Source organism: Enoplosus armatus, chromosome 21 (assembly GCF_043641665.1).
Source record: "Enoplosus armatus isolate fEnoArm2 chromosome 21, fEnoArm2.hap1, whole genome shotgun sequence".
NCBI lineage: Eukaryota > Metazoa > Chordata > Actinopteri > Centrarchiformes > Enoplosidae > Enoplosus > Enoplosus armatus.
The window spans coordinates 4,888,458-4,916,368 of record NC_092200.1 but is presented as its reverse complement, the minus strand read 5'-3'; the positions used below and the strand labels follow the sequence as shown (position 1 = coordinate 4,916,368).

The 27,911-nt window shown below is 40.8% G+C and overlaps 2 protein-coding genes across 2 annotated transcripts in view; both read right to left on the bottom strand.

Moving 5' to 3' along the window:
* Window positions 1–72: 72 nt before the first annotated feature.
* anxa13 (annexin A13) lies at window positions 73–6,378 on the bottom strand. Its single transcript, XM_070927930.1, has 11 exons — window positions 6,262–6,378; window positions 5,049–5,124; window positions 4,828–4,922; window positions 4,555–4,725; window positions 4,406–4,439; window positions 3,179–3,258; window positions 2,876–2,944; window positions 2,688–2,789; window positions 2,330–2,405; window positions 1,970–2,082; window positions 73–1,395 (listed from the first exon to the last, which is right to left on the bottom strand). Exons 1-11 carry the CDS (start codon window positions 6,274–6,276, stop codon window positions 1,276–1,278), a joined length of 951 nt encoding a protein of 316 aa, XP_070784031.1. The 5' UTR covers window positions 6,277–6,378; the 3' UTR covers window positions 73–1,275.
* Window positions 6,379–24,554: 18,176 nt separating this feature from the next.
* Window positions 24,555–27,911, bottom strand: part of gpr158a (G protein-coupled receptor 158a) — a 59,257-nt gene continuing 55,900 nt past the window's right edge. Inside the window, exons 9-12 of the mRNA XM_070928290.1 lie at window positions 27,576–27,681; window positions 27,114–27,260; window positions 26,927–27,010; window positions 24,555–26,435 (exon numbers count right to left, since the gene is read on the bottom strand). Of these exons, the coding sequence (XP_070784391.1) occupies window positions 24,555–26,435; window positions 26,927–27,010; window positions 27,114–27,260; window positions 27,576–27,681 (2,218 nt within the window). The remainder of the gene's footprint in view (window positions 26,436–26,926; window positions 27,011–27,113; window positions 27,261–27,575; window positions 27,682–27,911) is intronic.

Genomic DNA, 27,911 nt, shown 5'->3' with positions numbered 1-27,911 from the left:
ATATATCATTATGCATAGAAGTAAAAGTAAAAGTAAAATGTACCATATAATATTTACAAAAACCAGACACGATGACATTACAGGGAACTTTATTTGCAGTTAGACTAAACTTCTTTGGCTATAGAGAACAAACACTAGTCCTGATGTACTGCAGTTAACTCGAGTATTTACTCTGCTTGCTGCAAAATGTTTCCAATAGTGGTACTTTTAACAAATCTCAGCTGCCATATAGAGACACTCAAATAGAGACATCAGACAGGTTTCTACTCTTATACCATCTGGCCTACCTACAACAGTAAACTAAATAATGTTATATATTAAACTCTCTACTGTATTAGTCGTAAAATACAAAAAAAAAATGTATAGCAAGGTGAGGTGTATTTGGATTTGTCACGTTTTTCTAGTTGTAGTAAAGAATAAAAATGCAAATCAATATATTTTCTTTCAATAAGCAACTGATAAAATATATATATTCTCTTTTGTTGTGAGGAAAATTCATAAAATGCCATTCACATAACATTGCATATCCTTCATGATACGAACTAAATTTCCTTCATTACAAACTTTCACATTTTCTTCATTTATAGGCACAAACTTCAAGCCATATGGAGTGATTGCATTAGTTCCACTAGTGTACAACAGCCACTGAGTTTGGGGCGTGGAGGGTGAAAGATATAACGGCCCGGAAAAAGAAATTTTAATCCAAAACAGTGAAATACTTCTATGATGGAAATAACGTAACACTAATGTCTCATTTCATTAGTAAATGCAGCAACAGAAAGACATACTGAGGTCACTTTTTTTGCCAGTGTACAAACATGTCTCATGTTTACGATGTGATTATCCAATCAAGCCTCAAACCTGATCACATCAGAGTGACTACATATGGCTCCTGTGAACGTTGGAAATGTGTGAGTCTTGGTGCTTGTTTACAGTGACTGAAACTTGCTTCACCACCGTCCAAATGCTGGTAAAGATGTTTACAACTGGAGCTAAAAAAGTGACTAAGAAATGGGCAGTAATTGGCCGAAACAGACAGATGACAGTTCAACAAGGATTTTGTAATTAATATCTGTGGAAACAGTTAAAAAAGAGAGCCATCCAAATTCAACTTGGACCAGACATGGTTAGTTATTTTATCACTTCCACCCTCCTGCTCCCTACATAATCTCACATGGAGGGACGGAGTAGTATTAGTTAGACAGAAAACAGCAGTATAAATATACTCCGCTGCCTCCGTCGTCCACGTTCGTTCTCTCTGAAACTCTCCGACTCTCAGTGGCAGATAGCAACAAGGAGGCGTTTAAAGTCGCCGCCGCACTCGTCCTTCAGGGCGTCCTTCAGAGACACATCGTACTTCTCCAGATACATGTCTTTGATGGTCTCCAGATCGAACTGTCACAACAAGGAAAAGAGTACCAGAGGTCAAGCTTGGTGAGTTTTAGTGTCTTTATATGCCTTTCATTTTTGCATTATTATATATGATTTAACACATTTTCGCATTTCTTCTCTTTTAACACCTGTTCACATTACTGATTAGTGCTGCAACTTTGCATTTTTGCTGTGTAAAAATGCTGTGCTGTGTATGAAATGCTAAATTATAGTAAATAGATTAGATTATTTAAATTGAAGTCAGTCTTCTACAAGTCTAAATAAGTAGGTTTCCACAGCTAAATATTTGACTACTTGTAAAATAAAATCTAAATTGTTATTTCGAATGCTCCGACAGCAGCAAAAAAAGCGCCTTCTTGTTTGACTAATAAACTTCAAATAAGTATGCCATTGTTTCTAAATAAGGTTGGGACAGCGGAGATCTCTGATTATCGACCGTACTATATATTATAATAAATACATTGTCCGGTTTCCTGTGTAACCTGATCAGTCAAGAAACAGATAAGTTAAAGTGAGATCAAAGCCCTCATTTTGGTCTCAATGGTATTGAACTTTAACCTTTTTTTAATGCAATTACCTCAGCGCGACACACGATGATGCGAATGAGGGTGTCCTCGTCAGTGCCCGCTCCCTTCATTGCTTTGTTCAGACGTCGGGCAAAGTAGAGCTGAGGGTTCTTCGCGACTCTCACTGAGGAAGAAGGAAGTTTATTGCGTCTTAAGTTCCAACACCATCAGCTCCTCCAATACAACTAAATACATTCTGTTTATCCACTGTTGTCTTTACCAGTGTTGCTTGCTTTATATTCTAAATTCTTTCTTTACTGTTATGTAACCTTGGAAAGCAACTGGCTGAAATGACCTTTATGTGTTATCTTATTTGGACACTGAAGCTCATTTCTACGCTGTATTTTAAACATTTTGTCTTTCATACAAACCAAGAGCAATGTAGCACTTCTTCAGTGTCCCAGAGGTCTCGTTCTCGATGACATCCAGGATTTCAGTTCCAGAGAGCTGTGGAGAGAAGATTACTAGTTGAATTAAGACTGTGGCCTTTAAAGTGGTAACGTTTCATTTTCCAGGTCCACAACGTCCTCCTCATCTCCCCAAAAGGATCTGATACTGGGACTAGTAATTTTTTTAATGTTTGAGGGAAGTATAATTGAAGATGTCTAGAAATTAAAGCCTGCCTGTACCTACATGAGAACCAACCCTGATTAATTCAGCTGAAGATGAAATGTCAGGTCATAGAAACTGATATGTAATATCACCTCAGCCACGGACACCAAAACCCACCTGCTCATACATCTTGAAGGTGGCCTGGAGCTGCAGGTAGTTTCTGGAGGACAGGATGTAGGTGAAAGTGGACTCATCTGTCCCAAAACAATTCTCACCGGCCTGCAACAAATATCAATATTATTGCTCAGGATGCATTAATCTGCTATGAGACTATTATGAATATGTATTTAACATTGGCACAGTACCTCAAACAGGGAGGTAGCATCTTGTTCAGCCAGACCCTCATCCACCTCGTAACTCTCATCTCTGTTTCCCTGGAAGACGAAGAAGACTAAGATGGCTTTCGCTGTGTGTCCGACTGAAGCAACTGTATCTGGCTTCTGTTTTACTAATGAGAGGGTGTCTGGAAAGTGGCCAGTGTGTGTGTATATATATGTGTGTGTGTGTGTTTATAGGGCCTGGTCTGGCACAGGGAGAGGAGAGCTCGATTTCAGTCCTACATCAGACGGGAGGAATTCAGTTACGCGAGTAGAGCGAAGGCCTCTTACCTCTAAAAGAGCCATGAGCAGGTTCCTTACATCCCCGCTTGTATCTCCCTCGATATCGGCTTCAAGATCACGTTCATGCACTGAAAGACACAATGTAAACATTAAAAGTCATACTGTTTATTTTATGTCTCATGTCTCATGTTCGTCACGCTCAGTGCGTTCTCTTTTTAATTTGTTTTAGTTTAATGACACCACCAGTTGTTATCTCGGCCTTTTCAGTGATGGATTCCTGCCTGTATGACGAAGACTTTTGAGTCTAGAAAACATCCTTCAACTAAACCAAATTCGATTGTTCCTCTGCCCTCACTGTGTGTGTGTAGGTGCACAACTATGCAGCTAAACGTCCAATAAAGGTTGAAGGCAGCACATTCCCTTTAAAGGTTTCACTGGAAGCAATTGTGAAACAGTGAGAACAGTTTAGAGCTCATAATCCTGATTTAATCATAAACTCTTTGCCTTGTTAGAAAGTGGCAGTGACTATAATATATGGAAGAGGATAAGAAACCAAGTTTAGTGTGAAAAAAAAGTATAATGTCAGAGGCTAAGAAACCCTAGAGGAGCACTGGTATCACAACAGGAGGAACAGGAAGTTGCAGCAGGATGGGCCTTGACTAAACACAGTGTGACTGTACGTTACGTGGCTACAGGGACAGGAATAGTACTGTATGTGATGCATGTAGGCCCAAATGAGTCACTTCATTAGCCATTTCCTCCAGGGTTCATAATACGGTTGTGAAGTGGGAGTGTCATTCTGTATTCCTATTTCAGTTTCGGATCATGTAATGACCCTCTAGGTTTATGTTGTGGCCGCCTGTTTTAATTATTATCATATATCTTGTTTTGGCATGGCGGACGGGTCTAAATACTACAATCCTCGTGAGCCTCAGCCGCTGCTGCCATGGAGAAGAGGCCAGTCAGCCTCTTATGTTTTTATGTACACTAGCTCATACCTTCACCTTTTTATCAACGAACCAGCTATTTTCTAACGCAGTTCTCAATCTTTTGCCCTGATGATTTAACCGGGAGAGTGACGTAACATTGAGTTTGTGAAAAATGAATGAAACCAGAGGCACCTGAAATAGATCCTCCCACTTCGAAACTACATACAGGGAAGGAAAACAGTGACATGTCGTAGTGGGTGAGAGGTTTAACAACTGCACATACTTTTTTTTCCCACAACAAGTTCACTACAATTTGATAAAAAGGCTTCTTTGCTTTGTGGCTTACCCTGAAAGTAGCATTCCTTGAACATGGCGACGTCCTGTGGGAAACAATTAGATACAGTGAATATAAAGATCTTTTTACTCACTCACAGATTGATAATATTAGTCTAAATTAAGTATTTTGTTTGTAAAGGAGGCTGATGTGCAACTCACAGCATTGGTGGCGGTGCAGAGGATCTCCACCAGGACGTCTTCATCAGTGCCTGGTCCCTTCATGGCCTTCCTCAGCTCCTTCACGGCGTAGATGACGGGCGGGTCCAGCATGGCGAGGATAGCGTTCTCGAAGTTCCCCGACAACTCGCTCTTCAACACATCCACCAACTCCTGCAGAAGTGAATTGGTAGAAAGGAGCAGAGCAGATATTCTAACATATTTCAAATTAGAATAACAATTAAACTGGTTGTTGTGTTACTGAATGACACTCACGTCGTCATACTTGTCAAAGTAGGCCTGTTTAATTTCCTGACGCTGATACGAGCTGCGGTTTGCCAGGATGTCAATGATGGCCTGCTCATCAGTTCCTGAAGGGAAGACGACACAAAACAGATGCACGACGCTCATAAACAATGTCAACGACTGCAAGCAATACTTACATTGCAAGAATTAAAAACAAACAAACATTTACTCATTCAGTTTTTCCAACTCACCAAACCCTTTGCAGGCTTTGCGGATGGCCTTGATGTCAGCCACGACATCAAAATCCTCATAGGGAAAGATTGTGGGCTACGAGAATAAGACACAGATTGTTAAAACAGCTTCCTGTAACACATCAAACTCACCGTTGTTTCAGTAAATGAAGTTCAGAGGGATGCATGATAGCGATGCAGGGGCAGCTGGCTGATGGGGGAGGGGAGGACGATGACACAATGCTCTGGTTGAGGAATTCAGGGCCAGAAGTCTTTAAACAAACTTGGTGGAGGCCGCATGAATAACTGGCAGGAACCAAAGTGCAGCCCAGGGGCCAAAAGGGGTCTGAGGCAGCAGTTTAATGCCACTTTTCTGCCCGATAACAAGGAGAATGTATAATAAATACTCTTGTGTTGAACCTCTCAAAACTTCCACAAACCTGCCTATTTTGTCGTGCAATCATTTTTTGTATTTATTTTCTGAATATGAAGTAAGTTATTTGCATTGTGAAGCACTTTTTAAGCAATTACTTAACAGTTATAGATTAAGACACAACAAAAACAAAGCTGTTGTTAGTAATTAAAATCTTCTTTCACTGCCAGTTGGTAAAACAATAAACAAACGAAGCACAAACGTCCCAAAAAAGACAGATCTGGTGGAAAGAGACACCCCCCCCCCCCCCCCCTACATCTTGTGGACTCCAGCCTGACATACAGAGCTCCACTCATTCATCCACACACACACACACATCTAAAGGAGCTGCGGTGGATTCCGCAGGGGAGCGGCTCTCTCCTCTGCGTAAACCCAGGCACGGTTGTCTGTCACACGGTGTCATTCGCGACGTTTACAGCAGCTTCACTGTTTTGTTTTTTAAAGAAACACCAAATGTTGCGAATCTGAGGCCGCGACTTTCGATTTCAGCCGAAAGACTTGAAAGCTGTGCGCAGGTTTACAGAGGCGACACAGGCTCGGATATATATATATATATATATATATATATATATATTATTTTAATGGACACGAACAGCGAGCTCCAGGGGATCTATTCACCCCGATACTTGTCTGGATCATAATCTTAGTCCTGTTCATCAACACGAAACTCTCTCTCACACACACACACACACACACACACACACACACACACACTCCGAGCGAAGCTGCTGATTGTTGAGATTTGTTTTATTCCGGTAGCACGCGTTTAAAGCCCAAACTGTTTAAATGAACGACACCTACTTGACAGTTTCCCATTTTCAGGACGGTTATCCGGCTGCGGCTGCAGATCAGCTGTAAAGACTGGCGGACTAGTTCTGGATACGAGTCCTCCAGGACAGACTGCGGCCCAGACAGAGCGGCTGGATCCAGTGTGTGACGTCACCGCGGACCGTTAACCATTTACGTCCACTACCGCTGTGGTATCCCAGGGTGCACTTTGTTCTAACTTACTACATGCCAGTGGTACATAATATCATAAGGTTAGGATGTATGTTATTATGTTGACATTATATGTCTCATAAGCAGTGGTGGAATACAACAAAGTGCATTTAGTCAAGTAGTCTGTTGTATTTAAGTACAATTTTGAGGTACTTTACTGGAGTATTTCCATTTGATGCTACTTTACACTTCTACTTTACAACATTAATATATATACATATGTATACATTGCATTTTTTACTCCACTGCATTTATTTGACAGCTTTAGTTATTTTTAAGATTAAGATTCTTACAAAATCAGCTTTTAAATGATGATAAATCTCCCTCCCTCTTTCTAAAGTTTGTCATGATGTCATCAAGGTGATTTTAGGCTTAAGATATAACTTCTTTCTTTTTTTTTTCTTTTTTTCTTTACAGAAAGTCTGCTTTACAAACAGGAAATGAAGATTTTGAAAGAAGTGGATATTTAAGAGGCAGGGAGGGTCTAATGAAAGACACTGTAGAGTTGCATTATGGGAAATGTAGGATCCAGTGTGTTTGGAGGTTGACCCATACTAGAGACTAAAAGTCAGGATATTTCAGCCTCTTCTGCTGCTTTAGTTTTTAGTCTTTAATGGAGTCCTAACTTCTCTTTTCAATGCAAATCATTTCAAGTAGTTTCATATTTCATAATAGTGCAGCAACAATCTTAATACCTTCTTGTTTCAAGATACAGTCAGTCCTTTAGACATCACTTGTTTAGGAAATAAGGTTGTAGCACTCAATTATAGTCAGAATTGTCTTTATAAGATGTCTTTATAAATGTACTTCTGTATTTTACTTAAGTAAGATCTTTAATGTAGGAGTTTTGTAGGAGTGTTTTTACATTGTTGTCACTTTTACTGAAGGAAAGGATCTGAATTCTTCTGCCACTTCCAAAGCTAAATATAAATATAAATCTGTACATGGTATATTAGGAATATGTAGTAATAAATAACTTCAGCATCACTAAGTATTAGAGCCTTGTAGGTAATATCACAGTGTATAAACAGCATGGTGGTTGGTGATCAGAGTCCTTTTTCAACTGGGATCAAGACAGAACTTTTAGGCATCCTTCAGCTAAATGCTGAATCCCCTTTTACTGCAGGGGCGACGAAATACTGCTGACCATGACCTCTGACCTTCCTGGACATGGACAACAAGTGCTGCTGCTCTGATTTATCAAGCAAAATGAAAGTTTCCCATATATGTAATTCAGTGTGTATTAATTTTCTGCTTCCCTGTCTAAAACACACTGAGATGAGCTCCATGACACAGAGGAGGAAAAAGACACCATGAATGAAATACTTTTTAAGCTGATTGCACAGCTGTACTCCTCTTTCATCAAATTAACCAAACTCAACTCACAAATTGGTGAGGGAGAATAAAATAGTACAAGTTTCTCTGCTTTTAGTGTACAGTGTTTACATGAGACAACACTGAACCAAAAGGTACGTCCTCTGTAGAATTTAGTGCCCCACAGTATAATTACCAACCTTGCCAGCCTACGCTCTAACCATTGGTATTTCACTGCCCCTTATAACTGTCCCTACAACATAATTAGTGTCACGCAACGTCATGCTAACAAAGCAATGCAATTAGACGGGGATGAGTCATCTCTTGTCACCATGTAATTATCTGGAAATTACCTGGAAGATCAATCAGGGAAAGTTTTTGGACAAAGTATGTAAGGTAGTTATTCAAACAATGCAGCTATTTCTAGTGTCCAACACTATAATGAGCAGATTAGCAACATATTCTGCCAAGACATATTCAGGTCATCAGCAGGATTTATATCAGTAAGACAACATTGTCACTGACCTGAGTAGGCTGATGTAATCTCAAACTTTGCAAGCTCAAACTTTCCGGCAAGGCAGAATACGCTTTAGCAATTTTACACCAGTCGTTTTCAGCTTCAGTTCTCATTCTCAGTCATGCAGCTCAGTTGTTGAACAAGAGAACCTGTAATCACAGAGTTTCTGATGTGATCCCCTCCAAACATCCGAGCCGTAGACTCGAGGCTTGGACTTAAATCACAAAAATGAGGATTCAAAGGAACAGTTTGACATTTTTGGGAAATGTGAGGATGACGATTGATAGCACTCTCATGTCTGTACGATAAATATGTAGCTGGAGCCAGCATATTATAATTATTAATTAGGCTTATACACTTGAGAGGAAGTTGTCGAATACCATGTCATTTAGACACTCAGCTTTTAGAGATTTGAAAGACTTGTACCTTGGCTTGTAATTTGCTTATGAAACAGGGCACTCCGCCAATTTAACACATGAAGTTTTGTGTGCTTGTCAGCCTGGCAAACTGGAGATGTAGAGTTTGAAAGGAGTCGGCGTTCAGGAGGCGGGGAGGCTCTAATGGAAGCTGCATTCTGGGAATTGTAGGATCCAGTGTGTTTGGAGCCTGACCCATACCAGAGGCTAAGACTAGACTGTGTAAAGCTCTCAGATGCCTCCTCTGATCTGGGAAGAATCAATGAAGGCCATGAGTCTATTCTTGGTATGCAAAGTAGAAAATGTAGCTGTTGCAGGCACCTGTTCATGCAGCAACACATGCGGTTGTAAATAAGAGGCTCACTGTTCTCGAATGCTCATACTGCATGTTTTTCTTCTCTCTGTCTAAGTTTATATCTTGATGACTTCAAAAAAAAAAAGAGAGTAGAAGTGAGAGAGTACTGTGTGCCTGACTGCTCCGTAGCTCTCAGTTGTCCAGGTTGGGGGATGTTATGGTCTTCATTTCACAGGCGGTGGAAGGGGGTCCTGCTGAAGCCTTTATCACGGATCTGGAAACAAAGACAGCATTCAGAAGCGCCAGCCAGAGAAGCAGGCTGTAATGTCACGCTGGCCCGGGACCCAGACTCATGTTATGACCTCCAACACAACTTGTTTAGAGTCTGACCGGCTCCTACTGTTAATAATTACAGACAAGAGGTTTGAGTTTCAGCTGCTACAAGATGAATGCAACATGTGGAGAGGAGGTCAGGGGGGAGTTTGACTTAAAAAAAACATTTCTGGGGCAGCGAAGCTCTGCAGGAGGCTGAAGTCTCAATGGGAGTTTTTTTCTCGTCAAGACGTTATCTCAGAGGGTTAGAGGGTCTTTACCTCTATTTTTTATGTTGTCACACAACATTTATTAATATCTAAAATGTCTACAGAGGCAACGACAGCACCACAATCACCATTTGTTCCAGACAGCTTTGCAAGGTCTCTTTTTTCGTCAAAGCCAGTGCGATCAGGAGACCTTCTGAGTACACTAGGCTTTTGTTGCGTGGAACAATGCACGGCTAATAAACGGTGCATTGTTTACCTGCTCTCGGGGTAAAATCCCTGCGCTGTAAAGGCTATTGGTCTGTCTCGCTGTGCCTAGATGGTAGTTTGGGGCTTTACTTCCTGGAATACCCCAGACGAAGTGCTGCATGGTCTCAATGTGCTGCACATGCTAGAACTGTAAACATATAAGTAATCTACCATCAATCTGATCGTGAAAGGACAGAGGCCTCTCTTTCCATGCATTATGAAATACTCTTCTTGTTATATAGTAACTAACCTTTTGTTCATCAACAGTATTTCTATATCGCTTCTCCTCCACCTGCAGGCAAAGGTCTTTGTAATACTGACTTTTGTTTTCCTAAAGACAGGAAACGCAGGAACACTGTAACAGAAAGTTTAATAAAGTCTGATTACTTTATGCTGAGGACAGAAGATGTAGAATGACCTCTCTGGTGATGTTTCCTGTTCAATCTTGGGGTTTCATGATGTTGAGCAGCTGATACTGAAACTCTTCCCTGGAAGAAGAAATGCACAACCTGTTTGCATCACTGCTAAACATGGATCAACACCTCCATCTAGTGGTCATGTTTACTAACAACAGTTTAAATTTGCTGTAAAGGATCGGTCTGGTGATATCCTATATTTTTATTACTGTCAACAAATCCCATGAAAAGACCAAAACTAACGAATGCATCCTACTAACAAGTAAAAAGCTTGATATTTCTTGTTCCTCTGCGCTACAGAGATCCATTATTGTGCAAAAACTATTAAAAACACAATGTTCCTTCATTAGGATGAACTCTGCCACTATAGTTTGTTTTCAATCCCACACCATCCCGTAGCTGGAAGAACTGAGGCTGAGGAACAAGAACAAATAATTAAATTATATGATATCAGGTATTTTGATATTGTGTGTACACCTGTATGTTTGAGAGTATAGTGTCTAGAGCTAAGGCAATTAAATGGTAACAATTTTGATTGTCAATATATTCATCATTTAAGTCATTTATCAACACAACACTCTCAGGTTAAAGCCTCTCGAATGTGAGGATTTGCTGCTTTTCCTGTTTTATATCATTTTTTAGTTTTTGGACTGTTGGTCAGACAAAACAAGCAATTTTAAGCTGTCACCTTGGGCTCTATGACGCTTTCTTCTGGCTTTTTTTAAAGAAAAAATACAACATTATATTTGATCCACGCACTGCAATGTCACATTTTATTATACGATTCTTTCTCTGCCATCCGCCCCTTTTTGGTACATTGTGACCTTACTAAACTCGAGCCCTTTCTTTCTAAAAGACTTGATTTGAATCTAAATTCCTCTTTGGTGAAATATATTTCAAATTCCGAACCTTAATAGCGTGGGCCCAGAGTAAGCAGGAACTCGCATAAAATAAATCAATAAATCTATTTTGTAACCCAGACAGTCTCCCCCACTGAAAGAAAGGCTTTCTATGAGAGCCAGAGTTATCCATTTAGCTCCCGCTGTAGTGAAGCCCACTCACAATAAGTTGTACTATCAGGCTGACTCATGTTCACTTTCAGGCCGGGACTGCGTACAGTACTTCCCCCAGGCTTCCCGTGAGTGGAGGTGTGTGTGTGGTAGGGATGTATTGTCATGAAGGCAGTCATTACAACATTATGATGATAAAACGAGCACCGTAATGTGGATTTAATCCCGTCTCTGTTCTCCTTTAGCTTTTAGTCTTCTTTATTTCCATTTAAACACAGACCAAATACAGGATGGAAAATAATTCATTGTTATATTCTGCACAATACTTACTGACCATACTGAGATTGTATGCTTCGTTATGTTTACACAAGCTGATTTACAGCCATTGAGCAATACTTTAGTCCATAACTGCAATTGCATCAACTCATACTATTTCACATGTTGAGTTCAAGTTCATTCTCGACCTTGAAAACAGCAGTTGAGAAAATGTTCGGCTGTTCGAGCTTTCGATCATCTTACTTGATCTTCCCCAGAAAAAAAAAAGAAAAGATATAAAAATGGAAATTTGAGCATCTACAAATTCATGACAACCAGGCGAAGTCCATCATGTGATGTGGTCAAAAGCACCAGAAGAAGCTACTAAATGGACCTCGTGGTGAGATTGTTTTCTCAACCATTTCAAGCGTTTAAACCGTCACCAGGTTATTCTCATGTGAAGCCAACAACTGCTGAACAAAACACTATTTGGCCAAAAGTATGTGGACGAGAGCATCACTGAGGTCCGTCACTGACGCCGGCTCACAGTCTGCGATCCAGTTCATCCTAAAGGTGTTGGATAAGGCGTCTCCGCTTGAGTCTGGTGGCTCGAGGCTACATTAGCCACTACTAGTGTAATGGGGTCATGTGTACCTTATCTCTTGTGATCAGGTTACAGTTTATCTTTGACTGGGAGGTCCTCCAAACTCCAGAATGTATATATGTTGAAGTTCAGAGCTCCTGGTTCCTAGTACAACTTCCTTTTGTCCCTTCCCCTCTCCCCTTTTCCCTTGTGGAAGGGGTGGGCGTCATTTCTTTTTGCCCATTTACTATCATAATCCATCCCATTATTTCTTGTGTTGTTTTGTTTCCCACGTTATAATGTCTGTCCTAACCTGTTAATATATTCATTTCAATGAACGGGCACTTGAAAATTGTTGTTTTAAGAGCGAGTGTTGCCAGCTTAAAGTTTCAGGAAGCAAAGCTAACTTCCGTTTGGTATGTTTATTTTATGTGTGTAGGGCTGTGAAAGAAAAAATAATAATAATAACACGGAGGTTGTATTTCCCTATTTGTTTATCAGAATAAATGGGGGTCAACCATAAAGAGATCCAGGTGTCACGACGTCTTCTTGGCTAATTAAACTAACATTAAACTAATGACACAGAAGCCCACCGGTTACATTAGCTAAGTGGATTACCAGCAGTCGAGTTGCAATGTGGAAAATGTAGGCCCCAGGTTCTGACAAGGAAGAAGGATGCATAGAATAAAAAGAAGATATATCTGGTTCTGTTGCAGTGATTCTGATGATTATTTTGACACTGTCCAACGATGTTATAGGAGTGGAATGCTAAATTGGTGGAAATTTGTCCACATAGGGTGCGTTTTCTTGCTCATATCATACTTGTTTTACCTTCTGAGGCCTCTTACTTGCAGTAAGTTTCATTCTATCTTGTTTTTCTTTGTGTTTTGTCTTATCTTTCAAGTATTGTGAAACATCATGAATACACCATCACACGCACAGTATGATTCACACATTCGCCGCACAAATGATTGAGAGTGAATGACTAACGGTGTGTGAATGATCTCACAATGGTCCCTGAGAGAGGCTGCCTCGTTCGCATCAATCAGCTGCCTGCATGCTACCTGGAGGCAGAAACGGTGAAGATAAAGCACAGTTACCTTCTGGAAATTGCTATAATTGAGTGATTAAGACCGATGACGTCAAATGAAAGCCCTTTTTTTTTTTTCCCCTGAACCACTTAGCCTTCATTCACACTCGTCGGTATGACTGTGACTCACCAGCGTCCTGGCCTTGGGCTTTGTGCTTGGCATCTGTGTTTGTGCTGCAGCAGTCTCTGGTGAAAGACAGAGTGATGATGGTGACTCAAAAAAGGCCATTTTTGCACCTAGTGTAAAATCAACACAAATGGGATTATTAGATGAGTGGACCTGCCTTTGTCCTTTCCACGCTGGATGCCCTTTTGTGATGCCTCCACTTTTGCGTAAACAGTGCTGGGGCCGTAATTATTGTCAGAATCATGTTCATCATCACTGTGATGATGAGCCCTGACATAATCAGGTTCATTTACCGAGCTGCATTTCAAGCAGATCTTAAACAACTTTCATTGCTGTATGTCACTCACACGCAGGCTTCACCGTCCTCCTCGGTTGACATTTTGGTTTTGGGATGTTTTCACCCCCACCGTCAACTCGACCTCAACCTCTCACTGCTGGACTTTCTCACCTCCACATTTCAACTGCCTTGTGGAAATCAAATGGATTCTCATAACAACGCGTACTTTAAGCTGGAATCAAAGTCAGGCAACAATGGGATGAAAGGTCGATGTCATGGCAAGGAAACACAAACATCTTGGAGGGGACACAAGTGGACGTGGTTGTTCCTCGGAGAGAACAGAGAAAGTGGAACAGGAACCTGAAAACATAAACTGTGAAGCATGAGGCAATAGCTGAAGGCCTCCTGTGCAAACCACTACAAACCATTGCTGACCGAGCTGGGCACTGGGGATAATGTAATGGTCTTCCATAGATAGATAGACAACCAGTGGTGGAATGTAACAAACTACTTTTACTCTATTACAAATTTTAGGTACTTGTACTTTACAAATTCAGATTTTTGTACACAAAACGTACAAACAGCAAACACTCAACTGTTTATACAAATAGAGCTGAAACGATTAGTCAACTAATCAATTAGAAAATGAACCGGCAACTGTTTTGATCATCGTTTGTCATTTTTCACGCAAAAAGCTTTTATGGGTCCAGCCTGTGAATATTTGATGCTTTTCCTTTTGATCATTCTAACTATTTTAACTTATTTTTTAATACTGAGGTTCTAAGCCTGCCTGCGTGGTGCTAATGTTATTATAGCGCTGGATATTTACCCTCGGTAACGGACGTAGACACATGAGTGCATGAGTTTGACCACAATTTGGTTCTCGATTCCCATCCCTATTCCTCACTTTCTTCCCTCATTGTCTTTTCTTCCTTTTCCATTTCTTTTCCTAATAGTACCCCTTAATGTGAGGGAGTAGGGGGGGGTCCTTTAAGAGACCCTGCTATACTGGAGGCCAGCCAGTATAACATTTCCACTAAACAAAAAGTGTAAGATCCACCATTTTTATACTGACACATGAAACACATCCTCAATCAACAAACAGATATAGAGTGACAGTGAAACAAACAACAAAACACAGATGTGTTTGCAAGTTCACAGCTGGAGTGTGTCCATGTGTGTGTGTGAGAATCGGTGGGGGTGTTTTGTCTTCCTGAGTATACTGTCTGACAGGAGGGCTTCCCTAATTGGGAGAGGTGTCATTGGGCCCCAGCAGTTAATCACAACAATGTGAGGAGAGAATTGCAGCTATGGAGGACTCCTCATTTGGGGAAACCAACTCCCGTTTCCTACGAGGAGTGTTTGCACATCGGGCGCAGGAAATTCACAACCTGCTGTCACGTCTGTGAGGACAAATAATTGTAATCAGTAACTGTCTGCAGCAGAGATAATTACTGTAAAAGTGTATTCTACAGTTACTGGTATCATGTATATGACTTGGATAAACAGTTCAGATATAATTTGGCTCATCAATATCTAATGAACCCCCGGTTGTGGAGGAGGAGCCCAGTGATTGATGACATCTCTGGTTTCAGGAACACTAATAACGACATTGATTGCCAATATTTGAGCTCATCTCCAAAAATACTGTATGTACTGTCAGTCTGGGCCAAAGCCATTACCCAAAGTTAGTCGTTCAATAACACAGAGGAGCCAAAACTGGCCTCATCCTGTCAGCCAGGGAGATAAATTGCCTATTAGCCTTTTGAGTTTATGATAATTTTGTGCAATCAATCACGCTGTAAGAATAGGTGCCAAATGGAGGCTCATTTTATTTTAGAATAATTAAAGGTTGTATTCACAAGGAGTCTATGTTTCTTTTTGTGAATTGTTTTTTACGGTCAATTGTCCCAGGCCAAAGACTGTGCTACAATCATTTATCAGCCGCTCAAAGTCTCTCATCACCTTCAAATATGGATGTCTTTGTGATGGATTATATATACATGCAGAACTTAGGTTTGCAAGCACGAAAAGCATTTCACAAGAACTGTGAAGGTGTCAAATATAAGAGCTCGTTGCAGAACTAGTCATTGACATCTGTGAGGTTTTTGGTGAAACTGACAGAAACTACGGGCTCACGACAGCCTCATAACTTACAAATACAATAAGTGAAACATTTGTGAGGTAAAAACAACAAAAATAAACTGAAAGTAACTTTTAACTCACTAATCTTTCTGACTCGGGGTCAAGGGTCAACGCCTAGAATATCAATTATTTACAAAAGCATCACAATCAATACGTAACACAGGCAACGAGTTCTTTACGGCCTCTTCCGCCATTAAGCGGAATGGGACACTCCCAAACTTTGATGTTCACATGTCGGTCGGATCATCATAATAATTAATTTAAATAATAATTAATCACCCTGTTTATCCTGTTTAGCCTTTGTTGTCTTGCCTGCCATACTTCTCCCACCTACCAGTCACGTGTTCCCGCCTTCTCAACTCTTCTTTTGCCTGCGTGGTCTTTTCTTGGTTTTGACTTCCTACTTGTTGCCGATTCTGCCGACTGACTAAGTAAAGCCTGTTTTTATCTCCAGCTCGTGTCTGCTGAGTCGACTCGTGGGCCTCTCAATCCAGAGTTGTTACACAAGCTGACAGATGGATTTTTATTTTTAGTTCGACCAACTTTTTTTTGTTTTTCAGTTTTTCTGAGACGCTGGAAGGCGTGGACACTTTCTACCATTTTGTATTTACCATATTCTGCGACCTGACAGCGTTTCCCCAACCAGTAAAGTAAAAACTTACACACAGTGGGTATTTTATAGGCTGATTCCCATATTTTTGGATGTAATGTATTAAAATTGAACTCCAACAAAAATTCCTGACATTGTGGAAAGGGCTTTGGAACATTTAAACTTTAATGTTGGGAGATAAAGTGTACATATAGTGTAATTAAAGGAATTAGGAAAGTATTGTAGTTTAGTAGTTGTGATGGGACTTGGGGTTTGGGGATGTGGACTCATGACCTCAGTATTTCTGATATCATGGCTACGGCCCTGAACGCAACTTTAACCCTAACACCAACCCTAACCTTTAAAATGGGGGAACATTTTGACCTCTCCGTCCAAATGAAGCCTTTCCTGTTGTGTTTTAGGCCTCTGAATATATTTTATAAAATCCTCGTGCGGCTGATGTGAATGTCACTTTAGCTCCATTTTTATTCTTGGGTGAAGTCAATCATTGGCATGTTTATGGATGTTTTCTCATGACATTAGCTTGTCAGTCCTCCAGAGATGCGTCAGCAGGTGTTAAGGGCTGATCTACCTACATAATACAGCAGCAGAGAGATGCCAGTTTCAAGGTTTTGATGATCTGTGTCTCCAGTTGTTTGTCTCTGCAGCAGTGAATCTAAGGCGCTTTTTTTGACGGTGGGCAAAGAATTACTCACTGGATGACCTATTCATTATACGCACTCAAGCGTGCGCAAGTAATTGAACTGTGAGTGTGTACCTGCATGCTGAATTGTGAGTATATAAATGTGTTAATGTGTGCTGTGGATCGTCTGCCAGCCCTCCAGTTGTGGAGGTGGTAGTGGTGGCGGAGGAGCGTAACAGAGGCTCTCTGTGAGTCATGGCTGCTCGCATCACCGGGGGCTCCTCTAATGATGAAGCCACCATTGAGGCTGGGAAAGCTGTGTAGGAGTCCAGACCAGAGTGTGGCCTCACAGGATGGAGGAACAGGACCTTGTGGGTGGCTATCTGCCTGCTGGCTGAGGCCTCCAACAGGTCAAACATTACAAGACTAGGTGCTACAATACATCAAGCATCTCGGGAGGCTGTGCTTTCTCAAAATCAGGAGGACATTTATACCAATTCTGGCTTAGAGTGATAACTTAAAGGATCAGTTTCACAGTCTTCCTCAGGAAATGACTCAGGTGTCATCACGTGACCTAAGTGGGGAACTTCAGTCACGTCAGAACAGCAAAAATGGTCTCTGTGTTCTTTTTGGTCTTTATATTATGTTAATGGCTTAGACCTCTTCCCAGTCGATGCTGTGTTCTCATTCACTTCCTTCTAGTTTTGGTTTAGTGTCTCCAGGTTTTGAGACATCTGCCTCTGCCCCAATACAACGACTGTGAATGCCATTATGCTTGTGGAGCTCACAGTGTTGAAAAACAACATTTAGACAGCAGTTAATTAACTGCACATGAGTGGAGTTGAAAGTCTTTTTTGATTTTTGTCAAGTGTAAGGCCTTAACTGGAGTCTACACCTCTGCCACTGTGGTTAATGTACAGTATAGTCAGGTTTAGGCACAAGAACTTGTTGGTTGAGGTTAAGTAAAGATCGTGGCCATGGTTCAAAGAAATAAACGTTGACTGGAAACAAACTGCAGTTTATCAATGCTTTGTCCACCCCAACATCCTCCCTGACATCACTCTGCTTTCACTTTTGTTCCTGACTAATAAGAGTCACATGGCCACAAAAGTTCCTAGTAAGTCATGTGAGGCATTTGAACAAACGACTAATGCTGTTGTTTGTCTTGTCAGGACAGTCATAACGGCCAGAGACAGGCATCTCAAAAGCTGGCAAAATCAAAGAAACTATCTGTATGCTGAGATGTCACTAGGGATGGATGAGAAACCAATTAGCCTACTTTAAAATAACTAAATGTGAAAGGTGTCCTAACCTGCCAAATGTATTCAAAATGTTGGGTACAGGAAGTGATGGCTAAATTAAAACTTTGGTGTGAAACAAACCACATGATTTCTGGGTGTTGAAGCCTTTGTGGTTGTCAGGTGGTCTTTGTGTGTGTCCATACACATCATCCTGCTAGGTGCACCCCACGCACACAACCCTTCATTGTGACTCATGAGTCCACCACGCCACACGAGATGTCCTCAACATCCGGCCCCCTCCCACTCCACCACCACCACCACCACCACCACCTCCACCCCCTCCCCCCTGACTGTCCCTGCATCTGAGAGACAGATGAGTCAGCGACGGAGCATGCAGGCTTGTGCCAAGTGATCAGCTTCCTCTCATCTCCTGTCCCTCCTCCTCCCCACCGCCGTCCATCTCTACCCACATGGCCCTGCCACAAAAGGCTGTGATTCATGCACCGATCACTGTCTGAGGTTTGAAAATAAGTCCTGCCATGCCGGAGGATGTGTCCCGCCGTCCCGTAAAGACAACAAAGAGGCACACAAACACCTAACTGTGATTCTCACATGCACCACGGGACATCCAGAGGACTCGGTTTGCAGCGGATGTTGCAGCGGAAGAGAGGAGTTGAAGTCTGAGTTGGTTTGGGTGGAGAAGGAATTGCAGGAGAACTTGAGTCTCCTCCAAGTGAGTGGCGTTTTTATGGGATTTAAAGACCTGGATGTCCTGAGCTCTTTAGGTTGGATCAATACAAGAGATCTAGCAGCAAAGTATCAGTGTGGCCACCCCAATAACTCTAATAATGCCAACAACAATTCAGTAACTTTTTTTTCTTGCATGACAGCAGCGGTTTGATACAGTTAACGGCGATGCTGTGGTGTAACTGCCTCATATTTAAGTGTAAATTATAAAACTGTCCGGTGCTGGTCCTAAAAGTCTCACCTCTTGAACTTTAAAGGCCCTAAAAACATATTTTCTCAATTAGCTTCATGAAAAGTTGGAGCCGTTTGAGCATATTTATGTTTCTCTCTGAGCTCTTCTAACTGCTTTGAAGTGTGTCGGTCTTAGTTGAAAAAAAAAAAGTTTTATATATATAAATCTCTTTCTTTATGGATTACAAACTGCTATCTGACGGTAGTGAATATAAAATGGAACATCGATAATTACAGTATCTCCTCATCACAGGTAATTTCTCATAGTTAATAGTTGTTTTCTTCCGTGACGTTTCTCTACTTCAGCTCCCTGCGGCAGACTCTATTGATCTTCTATTTATTAGAAAGGCTCCGAAAGTGCTCCTGTAAAAAGAAATCAATGCTAACACGTTTGCTTTACACAATGCCCTTTTGCAATGTCTGCATCACTGCCATATTCATAGAGCCATAAGGACTTGTGACAATGTAGACGCTTCATGTTTCATGTGTTGCTCATTATGTCGAATTCATAGGGTTGAAAAAAAAAAGCATTAATAGAGCAAGAAATTATGTTTCCTTTGGCTCAGGGTATAAATAATTTCACCACGGCCGATAATTATTTTGGAATTGGAAAATAACAGCACTCAGTTTTTCTGCAGGGGCCTGGAGTCAGCATTTGATACCATCTTGTATCTCTCGCTTCCTGCAGAGCCTCCATTGATCTCCGTCCAAAAGACCACAACAAGCCATAAAAGCATTTCAGGACAGTCGCCAAGATGCACATATCCTGGGGTGGTTATGATGCATGAGGCTTTTAAAGGCCAGGGTTTCTCCGGCTCCATGTCCACATAAAGAGAAAAGCAAACAAACCAGGGATGATTACTAAGCATAAATGGGGGTGTCTTGTATCGACTTCCCGCGGGATTATAAATGTTGTAGCTGGAACACGGTAAAAAAAAAGAGATGGAAAATCTTTGGTTCTCAGCAGGAACGTTTTCAGTCTGAAATGCAAATTGTGACACAACTGCAGTAAAACATTCAGAGACACATGAGCACACTCTTCATTTTCATATAAATATTTATTGCAGAGGAGGTATCTTTTATGTACATGCTATCACAATATAACACAATATAAATCTACCAAATATTCCCATATATTGATGCTATAAGCTTGTCATAGAGCAATAGTTATAACAAGCACATAATACAGTGGGTTAGGGACAGTATCACTCACTATACAACTTGTAACAGTCCATAAAAGATTCATTTTTTTTCTTTTTTGTTCTATCAAGGGCAGTGAAACATCGGTCCTATTTTTTTTTTTTCTTGAATTCATGCAGAAGCCACAAGATTTACGACGTTACAGCGTTGAATAGTAGTAGTAGTAGTAGTAGCAATAGTAGTAGTTGTATTTGCCATCGGGTGACTTGGTTTGGTCACAAGAGAAGAGAAGTTTAAATGAAAGCAGCTAGCCGACAGAACGCACCATGGTAAAGATCCGATTGGTGGACAAAGAGTTACAGGACGCAGTATCATCTATGTCAAGATGGTACAAGAACAATGGTTGAGGTTCAAACTGCCACTGATTCATTGATGATACGGCTAGAATACGATGATAATCTCCAGAGAAACAGACAGTAGGACACTGGTTATGTATACATTTAATTTAATACACAGGCAGCTATGGACTGACTGAACTGAGGAGTGCTACAGCAAGCATACTATCTGAAATTATGCAAATTAAACAACAGAGTAGATTGACTGAAAATGTGACGTATTCCATAGTATACTGGTGGGATATTGCATTGTTATTATTTTCTGCTCTAGGACAGTATAACTGTAATCGTGTTTCCTTTGTGCTCCAGCTATCTCTGATATGAAAATCTCACGGGCCAAGTGATTAAAAAAGTTAAATAAATAAATAAAAATGTGTTTTGACACCAGAAAAAAAAAAACTTCTTTGCTTGAGAATGTATATAGAATAATATATTGCTTTTTATGGTTCTTTTTTTTAATTTTACCAAAATCATCGTTGTTTCAGAGCTCAGCTCAAGCTCAATGTAGAACATGAAGATATTCAAAATAATAATGACATAAACACATCTCCTCATTTGAATTAGCTTCCCCACGAGGGCAAGAAAAGAGGCTCGTTTCAAAAATATACAGCATATTATTCATCACCCAGGGCAGTAAAATACAATGCGGCAGTGATTCCAGAGACTAAAGTCACTTTAAAAAAAAAAAAAGGAAAGGGCTTTTGAAATGTCGTTGTTGTCATACCAAGGGTCCCCTGGCATTCACTACCTCTATGCATGTTGATGGATGACGCCTAACATCTGGTTCATAAATATCATATAGATCCATCAAAGCATTACAATCAATCCATGCACGTTGACAGTTCTTCTCCGTTTCTTAAAGGAGCTCATAAAAGCAGAGGTGATGACAAATCTCACGCTGTAAGGCAAACACTCCACGTTTTGAAATATTTCAGACGAGCCCCCCCACAGGTCAGCGGCAGAGGTGATTCCTCAGTAGGCGGAGGCAGATATAAAACGTAGCATCTAAATCAAGTTTATAGAGCCTGGCTGTGGAATCGTGTTGGCACGTTAAACAAAATCGGATAAGAAACTGGACTGGATTATTTTCAGTTGAGCTGCGCCAAAGAAATTCAGCAATTGACGAATTGTCTTTTTGACTTTGTAAAATTCTCACTGACAAGCACTGATTTTTTTTGTTTTTATTTTTAACCACGATTAGTAAGGACTCCTACAGAGCTCGGATATTTTGTCATGAGGAATTTGACATCAATTATAGATAATTACAATCAGTGACAACATTCAGTGATACCATGTAATTCTCACAAGATACCGTAAAGTACTGTAGATGCTATATTGATAAATAGTTTTCCTCACAACTGCAATTATTGACAGGTGTTCAACAGTTAAATATAAGTGAGAGAGTAATTCTTTTTCACCGTAATCCCAGGATGAATAGTGCATGATGAATATTTAGACATTTTGATACAAAACACTGAACAAATCAAAACCCTCAAAAGGTTTCGTCAGATTATTAATCGATAACCACATTGCAAAGCCTAATTCTAAAATGATCAGCTTAATCAATAAATTGGGCTTTAGCCTACTTGGGTAGAACATGCATTATGCTACTTGTGAACTTTCAATACAGAAACACAAAGTAAAAACTGATAGCAGTATAGTTCTCATCCTTTAAGCACTACACTGCCGCCACATAATGGCCGTCTAGTAATAATATTTCAAAATGTTAAAGGATAGTTGGGTTTTATTTTTGTAGTTTTGACCATTGTGTCTTTTAGTTATGATGACATTTTACTCACCAAAAGGATATGGAAACAAGGCATGACTGGTCACATGATCAGTTGTAAACAAGCTAACAGTGTAGCCAGATTATCTAAACCACTTTATTTCACATTAAAATCCAAAGAGCAAAACGTCCAGGCCTCTGCTTCACCAGCTACTGTACATCTCCGATTTATTAAGCAATTCATTTCATGGTGTCTGGTGTTGTGGTTGGAGAAACAATCGACCAATTAGAGCTTTTTAGGTGCAATTCAGAATAGCTGTGTTATCTTCCTATGCAAGAGCCAGAAAATTAACTATATCTGTGAAGAAGGGCAACAGAATTATGACCATCAAAAATGGCCAAAACTGTGGATGAGATAAAGATTTTTGTAAGTCAATTTACAGGAACTATTAAACAGTTTTCGCATATTTCTTTTACCGTCATGAGAAAACGTTAACCTAGCAACCGCGACCACAGCTTTCTTGTCGACTCGATTGAAAATGACATCGGTGGGGCAGACACATGTCCATCTGCCTGCTCGTGTTTCTGGCTCTATTGGACTTTCTTGTAGTGATGTTGCCTCTGTTCCAGTTCTCAGCAAGTACTATGTTATTGTTACCAATTGGAATGATAGCCAAAACTCAGAAAGTAAGAGTAAGTAACCCAAGAGAGAGTAAGTAACCCAAGTTATAATAAAGCAATACTATCCTTTAAGCAGCCGGTTCTATCAGCTGTTTGTAAAATGAAATCGGTGACCTGCTCACCTTTTTAGTTTTGGTGTTTGAGACGGAGCGAATGTAAGGACAGAAAGCGCTGCCAGGAGTTGCTCATGTACGAGACTCCAGAGGTTCAACTCTTCGGGTACGGCATTACATTTTTACTTGATATTGTGTCCACAGACACACGTGTACACACACACACACACACTTGGTGCAAGTCAACACAAAGACCCATGCTGGATTCATAAACAAAGCTGGTGCAAATTGTTTCCTTAGTATTCCCCCAATATTATTCTATCCCTACTTTTTACAGTGTACATACATTATGAGCCATTTTGACACACATTCATGTTAATGCTGCTCTCATATAATCTTTACCACCCTGAATGAGCTTTTGGAAATATGAAAGCAGGAAAAGGAGTGCCTCTGGTATTAGTATTTGTCAACACATTAACTGCTTTAGTTGACAAACCGGTAGGGTCCAACTACTGTCGATACCTGGCTGTGCATGCTGTTTATATAATTCACCGTCACAAAGTGCTGAAGAAGAAGCCACTTGCTTCACTCCAGACTGATACAAGACAATGCTAGTTAGTTAGGCACATACAGTACATCTCTGCAGACTTGGAAGCATTTTAATCTGCTGAGAACTACAATTAAATAGATCTAAACAAAAACAAAAAAAGAAGTCTAAGTTTGGTCGTGTGTGATATCATGCCATGAAGTTGAAAATAAGATGACAAAATGTACAAGAAGAACAGCGTCTGTCCTCAGTTCTTAATTGATGGAGTTGGCTAAAGTGCTATAGACTGGTTTCCTCACTGAGTCCTTCCCTCTGTGCCAAGAGATGGATACTAACTAATAAATTACCGCCTTAAAACCAACATCCCTCTTTGCAAATGTTCCCTTATTCTTTGGCTTTCACTTTTGCTGTTTTGAACATCAACCCTAATTTCATACTTCCTTTTCTGTACACCTCCTGTTGTCATGTCACATCCTAGTCCATTAAGTGATGATGATAATGCACAAAAAGAACCATGTCAGAATTGTTGACTGAATACAGAACATGATGAATGCAGATTTTCAACATTGCTCATGAAGTGAAAAGGCTGAATCAAAAGTTGCATAATTAGTCTAAGATTTATCTTCAGGATTTTCCTGTAATAATCTGGAATGCTCATCATGACTTTGTTTTGTTTTTTGTACATTTTACTTATTTTCAAAATAGGTAAAACAGGAACAAAACCTCGGAAAGGAAGGCAACTTGTGGAACTTGATCAACTTTTCTTCCAAGTCACCGTACTAATAGTAAAAGGTAATATTTACGATTTCAAAGTGAAAAAAAATGATACATCAATAACTAAAATCTCAGTGGTCCATTAAGGTTGAGTGTCATGCCTTCTTGCTCGATGTGCTATCCTCAAAGTCCCAGGGACAAACATCTGCCTTTTTAGCAGCACTTACAACCCCGCCTTTAGAACTTGGACTGCTCTGTTTCACTACAGAAGCACTTTTGTCTGTACCTTTTTTATCTGACGTATCCTCAAAATCCCACGGACAGACTTCAGCCGGCTTTGCTTTGGCTGCTCCAACATTTGCGCTTTTCCTTTTTTCTATCATCGGCACTTCCTGATGACTTTCTACATCCCATGGGCATATCTCAGCCATTTTTGGTTGGCTCATGTGTTTCTCTGAAGATTTACTCTTGTCCTTAGCTTTTGTTTTACTTTTCTCATCATCAGAATCTTTTGATTTCTCTTTCTCAGCTGTTCTTGTGGAAGGGGTACCCTTCTTTTTTGAGGGGGATTCCTTGGTTTTGGACGCTCTAGAGGGACTGGGTGTCGTCTGTCCAGAATTTGGAGATACGGCAGGGCTGTCGTAGTCCCAGGGACATACATCAGCTTTTGAAGATGGTGGCTGAAGCGAGCCTCCTACTTTGGATGGATCTGAAAGGGGACTTCTCCCTTTCCCATCCACAGGAGAGGTGCCTTTTCTTTGTTTTGTCATATCTGGTGAACAAGCTAACTCTGTTGTCTTTTGGGCCTCTTCGAAGTCCCATGGACAAACTTCTACCCGATGTGTTTTAGAGCTCTCTGTTGTAGAATCAGGCTGCTGGGTCTTAGGAAGTTTGCAAGCCTGACTATATATTTGTTGTTTCGACCCTTCTACTTGACTGCCTTGACCTTCACTTCCATCTTCCCACGGACATACCTCCGCTCGTACAGCGGTTGTCCTTTGAATTTCCTTTGAGTGCCTGCCACTTGATGGAGATTGATCAGAAGCTTTCTGCTTCTGAGATTTGCCTCCCTTGGTGCTACCTCCGTGAACCGTTGTGGTTTCCTTCGGTGCTATGGATACATGCTTTTGGACCTTGTTTTCAGACGGAGTTGGGAGATCCTCCACTTCCCAGGGACACACTTCTGAGAGATCGTAGAGGTCGTTTCCCTTGACTGGATCGGAACAGATTGTAGGCTGGCTGCCGCCCACTGGCTGTTTCACTGTGATCCTGCCTTTTGACGCACTCTGTTTGTACTCAACTGATTGGCTAATAATCATCTTCGGTTGGCATTCATTTTCTGGCTCTGCATTGGCCCTTGTGTCTTTGCTCTTTGGCTGACTCCTCTTATTGCTGTCCTCTGTGCTCTGGGTCTTTCCTGTCAAGCCTAAAGTCTTCTCTTTGGCACTGGTGATGACACTGAGGGACTTCTGCAACATGGAGGCTCTAGGATGAATTGGTTTCTTGTCTGCAGTGAGATTATGGGCGCTGGCTGACTTGCAGACCAAAGGAACTGATTCCGTAGATTCACTGGGGGCATTCATATTCTCATTGGACTTCTTCTTAACCAACTTCTTGCCCATAAGTGTATCCAGGAGGGAGCCTTCAGCTGTGGTCACCTCCATCTTGTCTGTCGCTGAGCTGCTGGAGTCTTCACTCTGGTCACGGACGTGGTCGTAGCTGCTGTGGGACTTCTTGAGGGAGAAGACCTTGTTCTTCAGCGTCTCCTCCTTTGCTGGCTTTCCTGGGTGAGTCTGATCAAAGGGGTTCTTCTTCAACATGCAGATACTGTTACGGTTGCTCCCGTGTTCTCCAGCCTCCTTGTCTTCACGGCTGCACTGCCGGTGCACCGATTCTGGTATCTCAGTGATGCGCCTCATCAGTGAGCGACCCAACCCTTTCTTGGAGCTCCGCTTCTTCTGGAGGTGAGGGTTGTTTGCCAGCATCTTCTTCCTCTTGTAAATCTCCAACTGGGAGTAGAGTTTCTTCAGCTCCTCCTACATATTCATGAAAGAATCAATGGAAGGACAGACGCAAATTGATCAGTTGCCTGTTTACTGTTTAGAACAAATAATTGCATTCATACAGCTGAAAAAGGGATTTCTAGTCAAAACACTGTTACAAAAAAAGCAGACATTCTACTGCACAGAGATCATGCAGTACAAATTCATGACACGTGACTACAAACGGCTGTTAAATGATGCACTACGGAATATCACATGCGTGCTGAAAAAAAGCAAAGACAGGACAGTCTCGGACAGCATCAAATAAGAAAACGGAGTGTGTTTTAATGTTAGGTCTGAAACAGCCTCTAAGCTCAGGTCTTGAATTTATCGTATTTCTGTCTCTATGCCCATCCGATACAATGAATGCTCTCAAGTAGCAGGATGTCATCATAAGATCACTCCCTCTGGTAAATAGGCTTGCCCAAATCTTTTGGTAGAGAGACTTCTTCAGCTCTAACAGACAAACAGAAATCTCTGCTCACGTTGGTACGTTTTTCCCAAAGACTTTCGCAAGACCTTACGCCACAGCCATTAATAGAACTGAGATGGCCCATTTCGTCTGGTGTCTGCAATAAAAAACTGCCATGGCTCAGTATTTTTGGGGGATTAAAAAGATTTCACCAGGTTATACAATGGAGAATGAAAGGTTTAAAGGGAAACACAGCTTACCCGAATGTCCTCAGGATCCAGACTGTGTTCACTCCACGCTGATGTGATGCTGCTATTGAGATACGACCCAGATCGACCCATGTCCAGCTCGTCCTCATAGGCCTCAGAGGCTATATCATCTCTCATGTGGGTGCCGGCAAACAGGAACTGGTGGAGTGGCATAGAACAAAATTGGTGCTGTTTCAATCTAATTTCTTGAGCAACAATGGTGAAGTTATTGAAATCAGATTATACAGTGCAGTACTGCTGTAAATTTCTATATCTGCCAATGTTGTTGCACATTAAATAATATTTTATAACTTTTGAATTGTCAAAAAAATCAAACTAAACTACAGTTCCCATGTTTATCTATATCTAAATATTAACGCATGAAATTGAAAGTAAGAATACAACAATTAAATGTTTTTTGCTTTTCATTTAGTCAAGTACAGTAAACTGCGAAACATGACGTGAGAAGTTTACCTTAGGGATGAGTAGTAGGCCTAATGTTACTGTTACAGTTAAGTGGGTGTGGGTGAAGAACAGTAGCAGCATCCAGTCTGGATGGAGCTCCGGAGCAAGAGTGAACCTGTCAGGATGTAAGAGAAAACAAGGAGGAAAGATTTACCGGACATGAGAACCAGGAAAGTGAGATAAATTGAACCTAGTTTAATCTAGTATGATTACACTGGCTGCAGATAGCATTACTATCGGTTATACTACAGTATATATAATAATAATAATAATAATAATAATATAGTCATTAATCAAGCTGCTCATCTTCACAATCTTCTTCCAGTAAAAGAGTTTTGTTAATAA

Coding starts and splice junctions, on each gene's coding strand:
- anxa13 (XM_070927930.1), bottom strand. Junction 3,259..4,405: donor CAAGGAATGCTACTTTCAGG/GTAAGCCACAAA, acceptor TGTGTCTTTCAG/TGCATGAACGTGATCTTGAA. Junction 2,790..2,875: donor ATGCTACCTCCCTGTTTGAG/GTACTGTGCCAA, acceptor TATTTGTTGCAG/GCCGGTGAGAATTGTTTTGG.